The following is a 6,000-nucleotide window of genomic DNA, read 5'->3' on the forward strand; positions in this document are numbered from 1 at the left end:
CAACCCTTTCTATACAATGAAGTCTTCCCATCCTCAGAGCACAGAGCACAGAGACAGAGGCACAAAGAGGAAGTAACAGGGCAGAGAGCACAGATAAACACAGCAGTCATCTCACACGGCCACTATGCCAGCTTACCCAGAAAGCCTGACATTCTTAGACTTTGCTTTGGGACTCATTCACACATGCAGTGCACATAGACCAGCAGAACATGCAAATTCTGACAGGGGAAAAAGAGGAAGGAAAATCTCCAGCATTAAGGAGACTATAGTGATGGCATCTGCGGAGACCAGAGGGCAGACATGAGACTAGAAGGTGCAACCCCAGGAACCCAGATGGACCAAGGCTCAGGGAACCTCATCAAAGGTATGGCAGCAAAGGTTTCTAGGGCTAGAGTCTAAGGAAAGATTATTGTTGGAGAAAACAATGGGACCAAAGGAATGAAGACAGAAACTCTAGTAAGATCCCTCTGTCTGCTTCTTTGCCAAAACTTGCAAGATAGGATGTTGGGATGTTACATGCACCATGTGTAAGGGGAGGAGAGCAGACAGCTTTAGGGAGCTGGACATGGAGGATTAGCATGATTCAGTTGCTACACTCTGGAGTAGCAACTTTTTTAAATATTTTATTTAAAAAAATATTTTATTTATTTAATAAATATGAATACATTGTAGCTGTCTTGAGATACACCAGAGTCTGTTACAGATGGTTGTGAGCCACCATGTGGTTGCTGGGAATTGAACTCAGGACCTCTGGAAGAGCAGTCGGTGCTCTTAACCGCTGAGCCATCCCTCCAGCCCCTGGAGTAGCAAGTTTAAACGGAGGAAGAAATGAGGAGGAAGCGCCCAGCTTCCAGAGTCCACTCACACAAGGATTGGCCCCTAGGACCAGCTCCAGCAAAAACTGCTTCTCAGAGCCACTATGCCCCATGAAGAAAGACTGGGCATGTGGCCTAGTGGTCCAAAGAGCTGCCGATGAGATGGGGCCACTAAGTTCTTCAGCAGGTCTTTCTCCAAGAAGTCTGGCCCTCGAGGGCCCCATGCCTGCCGATGCCTATGCTTGCCCTTTGTGTCTTCCTGCAGGGAGCCCAGCCGTGAGCTGGAGTAAAGGCCACCCACGGCCCTGAAACTTGGAACAGGAGGTGGCTATGAATAGGAGTGAGTGTGTGAGCAGAAGCTACATCTGAGGGCCCGGTGACTGAGCATCCATGATGACCCAGTGTTTCTGTCCTGCCAGGTCGACTCATGACAGGAAGGAGGTTCTTAAAAGGGATGCGACAACCTTTCTTGGCCTCGAGGTATCTGGTCTGGTTTAAATAGAAGGGTCTTATTCTTCAAGAGGAGGGGCTGCTGACACCAAAGAAGGAGCTGACCTTAGAAGGTCTTCACAGAAGGTTCCTGGTCAGAAAAGAGAAGGGCAACCAGCAACAAAGCCCCATCCTAGGTTCTTCTGCCCAGCTCCTATAAGCCAGACCCATGACTGAGGCCGATGGGGGTGGAAGATGGCTTGGGAGCCACTGGACTGCAAGTTTGAGGCTTCGGCAGGTATAGAGAAAAGTTAGCATAAAGCAGAGTCCCAGAGATAAGGAAGCCCCACCCCAAGCGAGGCTGGAAACACTGAGGTGTCCTCACACCACTCAGTCCCTACCTGCTACCTAGTTCCAGTCTCCAAACCCATCTCTCTTGTTCATCCTAACAGCCCCTAAGGACTGGGCATACGAGCAAAACTGGGGTTAGCAGAGAGCTTTCTGGCTTGCCAGGATAGGTCCAAAGCAGGAGTATACTGTTTGTTCTTCCAAGAGCTGAGCCACTAAAATTACATCTTTCCATTCCCACCATCACCAAACCATGCAAACCTGAGATACTAACTCAGGTACTCAGAAAACTGCACACCAGACTGATCCGTAAAAGGATGCCTACATTCATGACCTCCTTGCGCTGACCTAGGTCTATCCTATGACCCTCTTGGCCATACCTGCCAGAGTTCCCTAGAGACTTGGTCACTACCTGTGGCCTGGCATTGGTGATACTCAACCCAATGAACCTCCAAGTTCACTCTGTTTTCTGGCCTCTGGAATATATGCTCACCACAAGGATAGCACAGGCTGAAGACCTACTCTGCCAGAAGCCCAAAGGAACACAAGCACTAATGGGCATGTCCACAAGTGCCCGGGAACCATTTCTTACCCTCTACCTTGAAAATCTGACTGAACACACATTCCTTCCCAGTTTACACCCTAATCCCACTCAGCCTTCTTGAGTCCTCCAGGAAAGTCCTCAACGCCAAGGAGCCGTTGGTTCTTCTTGATGTCCACCTACTCATACTCTTCCAAACTACAGGAGAGGGTGGGAAGAGAGGCCATACCACTGTGCCAGAGTCTCACAGTCACACCAAGCACATGCTAGGTTCAGGCAAAGGAGCGGCAGGAAAGAGCTGTGGCTGATGCTGTGCCCTCACCTGTGAAGTGGCGCTACCCCTCAAACCTCCAGAGACCAGAAGGCTGGCCTTCATTCCTGCCTCTTGCTACATAAGAGTCATAATCCCAATAATATGGCCCCTGATCTCCAAAGTGGACACCACTGGATTCTAGGAAACTCTTGGCAGGACACTAGAGGAAAATATGGATTCAGAACATTTGGGAAGAAGTGCTTCCTTAGGAGCATGGCAGGAAAGGTAGTCAGCTGGCCACGGGACTAACCCATAAAGCCTGGCATTCTTGTTCTCTTCAAGAGAAATGGCCCTCTCTCATTCTAGGTCTAGAAATCAAGGCCAGCATAGCGTGCCCAGATGAACCATCTGGAGAGCAGGGGCAGCTAAAGAAACAAGACAAGCCAGCTGGTGGGTCCCTGGTCTTTCATCAAGCTCAACTGGCCACCCCAGCTTCCTGGCACTGGAGGCAGAGTCAAAGGGCCCTCAGATGAGGATAGGACCCTACCTGCCTAGCTTAGGCACAGCAGACGACCTGCCACCACCCCCACCTTTCAGGCCCCAGACCCTCAGCCAGCACTCACCAGTCGTTCAGACATGGGAGTCTTGTCCCCATCAGGGAGGTGCTGCTCCAGGGCCAGGACAATACAGTTGGCGATGATGGTGGCCAGGATCATATATTCGAAGGGCGTGTGTGGGTTAAGGACTGGCTAGGAGGCGCTACGGAGGTAGTGAAGAGGACAGCGCAGTGCAGCAGCTGAGTTCTGCTGGCCGACACCCACCACCTTCCCGCGGATCAGGGCTAGTCTTCCCAGCTCCCCGCCCTAGTTCTGGGGGCAGCCAAGAGGCGGGGCCTCTGCAGTTGCCCAGCCCCTCGTTAGTTCGGAAGCCGTCAGCACCACGGACAGCGCTGCCTTACCTAGCCCGCCAGCGCCACCGGGGAACCCTCCAAACGCCCCCCAAAGCAATAGAAGCGGGCCCTGCGCAGGCGCACACCCTACCTAAAGGCAGCCACAAGTATCTACACCCGCACGTGAACATAATGTACCAAGAATGCCTATCACACGCACGCGCAGCACCGGCTCGTGGATGCCCGCACACAAACGCAGGCACTTGCAGTCAGCACGCGCTCAGACCTGCAACCACACAGCACTTATACCTGCATAGACTCGGATTCGCCCTCCCGTGTCCTCCAGGCCAGCCGCACGTTGTATGCCCCAAGCTGGCTGCCCAAGACCAAGTGCACGAAGGGACAAGTCTCAGGTCAAGGGGCTCCGCCCAGAGTGCACCTGGTCCGCCGTGGCCTCCACGACCACACACGCGCACACCCAAACCACGCACACACGCACTTGGAGACCGCCCCAGAAGCCCCGCCCCGTTCCTCCTCGCTGGGCCGTGGGGTCCGCGACGCGTCTCTCCCAGGTCGCACCCCCTCCCAGCACCAGAAAGATGGCCACTGGCGCCGCCGCCCAGGCCACAGCCGCCCCTCCTGGACCCGCCGCGCGGACACCGACGTCGCCCCGGCCCCTGACCTCCTCCGGTTCCCGCCCGGCCAGGCCCCCGTAGGATATGGCCATTCGGTGATGCGCTTAGCATATTTGCGGACGACGTTGTCCTCGCTGAAGACGAAGAGCGAGCGGTTGACGGTGAAGCAGTTCTGCTTGACTGGGATGGGGTTGTACAGGGCCATGGTCCGTGCGCGTTGCGCAATGGACTGCTTGTACAGGACCCGCTGGCCCGGCGGCAGACCCCCCTGGCCCGGGCCACCGGCCCCGCCGGCCCCGCCGCCCCGAGCCCGCTCCCCGCCGCCGGTGCCCCCATAGCGGCCGCCTAGCTCGTCCCCGAAGCGGACCATGACTCCCGGGCGCCGCGCGCATCCCCGGCTCCGCGGCCCGGCACCGAGGGCGCGGCGCGCCAGGGGCTCCTAACCTAGCCGCAGCGAGCTGTCTGGACCTCGCCCGCCAGCTGCTACCGCACCCGAGCCGCGGCCCCACACCACGCCCTATAAGGGGTCGGTCACGCGGCCGAGCCTAGCCAATCCGCGTCAGTCCCACCCCCGAACTCCACAGACCCCGCCCCCGCGGCCGCCCCCGCCGGAGTCCGCGGCGGTCCTCGGGGAACGCCGAGTTGCTTGCGTGAGCCCAGCTTTAGGCAGCGTGAGCCTCTGCGTGCCCCCGGGGCACCGCCCAAAGCCTTGGCGGAGTCTGGTTCCCCAGCTCAACAGCCTGAGAGGTCCCCGGGTGCCCTCGCGCTCCTCGAACCCGAACAGACCCTCCCCCGTGGGGAGATGTCTGTGGCATCCAGAAGCCCGCAGCCTAGGTTCTCATTGGCGTCCACACCCCTGTCCTGCGGAGGCCATGTCGTCAGCCACTCCCTCTCGCTGCTGGCCATCAGAAGCCGAGGCTATCGTCGCCCTTCCATTTTTTTTTTTTTTAAATATCCTTACATGCCCTGCTTTGAAATCCCTGGCCCCTGAGGGTTTTGCAGTGGACCCTGTCAAGAGTTCTAAATGCTGCTGTTTATATACCAGTCTCTAAGGCGCTCCAAGATCTCAGTTCAGACAATCCTTGCTCTGCCATTTCATTCTATAAACATTAAGACAGAGCCTTCGTGGTGCACCTGTTTGCCACGCCCAAGGCTCCACTTTTATCGAGCTGACATTTGGTAGAAGCATCATTTAGCTATATAGCACTTGATGAGTGATAGTAGGCTCCGTGAGTACACAGGGTGGCTCGTGGGTCTTAACAGCATTCAGATTGACATCTTCCCAAATCACACTTGAATGGCAGAGGAGAAAGGGTCCTCTTCACTCCTGTAGGAGATAAACAAAGACAGGTCACAGTGCTGTGAGGAGAGTGGAAGGTCTTTCTGCCCTGTTGTGACTTGGATCCGAAGTGTTACTCCCAAAACTAGTATGTTGAAGACCTGGTCCCCACTGAAGCAGTAATCAGAAATGAGTGAGGGTTTGGGGGTCACGAGAGGGCTCTGACTTCATGAATGGATTAATCCGCTGATGATTCATAAGTTAATGGACTGCTGGGAGGCTGTGGAAAGGAGACGTGAGACCTGGCTGAGAGGAGTGGGTACTTGAGGGGCAGCTGCGGGAGGCTATGTGGGTCTACAGTATCTTCCTCTGTGTCTCTCTTTCTCCTATCTCCTTTCCTCCCTCCTCCTCTCCACTTCCCCATCCCTTCTGGCCGCATACTCTGACTCCCCAAAGGTTCGAAACAATGGTTCCACAACAGCCACGGGCTGAAACCTCTGAAACGGTAACAAAACCACACCCTTCCTTCACCTCTTAATTGTTCTTAGTGAATAAAAGCTGATCCTCGCATGCGCCCAGGGAGTTAATGCGAAGTGAGGCAAACAAAACCAAACCTAGAGGACACTGTCCACTTCCGGAAGTGGGGTGCTCTCCTTGCTGGCACCTGACACATGATTCCACTGGCTACACAAAGAGCATAGGCTGCAGGAAACGTCACATGGGCCACTTAGGCAAGCAGAGGCAAGCAGCAGGTTTAATGTCATGTAATTAAAAAAGTAAAAAGTCTGCTTTAGGGCAGCAATCTTTACCT

The 6,000-nt window shown here is 55.1% G+C and overlaps 1 protein-coding gene across 13 annotated transcripts in view; it reads right to left on the bottom strand.

The window, feature by feature from the left end:
- The window catches only part of Cacna1b (calcium voltage-gated channel subunit alpha1 B), a 165,160-nt gene extending 160,749 nt beyond the window's left edge, over positions 1 to 4,411 (bottom strand). For 10 of the 13 annotated variants that reach the window (XR_010064570.1, XM_063283169.1, XM_063283167.1 and 7 more), the window contains exons 1-2: positions 3,997 to 4,411; positions 3,010 to 3,115 (exon numbers count right to left, since the gene is read on the bottom strand). Coding sequence is in view for 12 of the 13 variants with exons in the window: in XM_063283169.1 (XP_063139239.1) it covers positions 3,010 to 3,115; positions 3,997 to 4,280 (390 nt within the window). In the remaining variant the exon portion in view is untranslated. The remainder of the gene's footprint in view (positions 1 to 3,009; positions 3,116 to 3,996) is intronic. The other 3 variants (NM_147141.3, NM_001413253.1, NM_001195199.2) reach the window with 1 other exon arrangement.
- Between the last annotated feature and the right edge of the window lie 1,589 nt (positions 4,412 to 6,000).

This window comes from Rattus norvegicus, chromosome 3 (assembly GCF_036323735.1).
Source record: "Rattus norvegicus strain BN/NHsdMcwi chromosome 3, GRCr8, whole genome shotgun sequence".
NCBI classification, from domain to species: domain Eukaryota; kingdom Metazoa; phylum Chordata; class Mammalia; order Rodentia; family Muridae; genus Rattus; species Rattus norvegicus.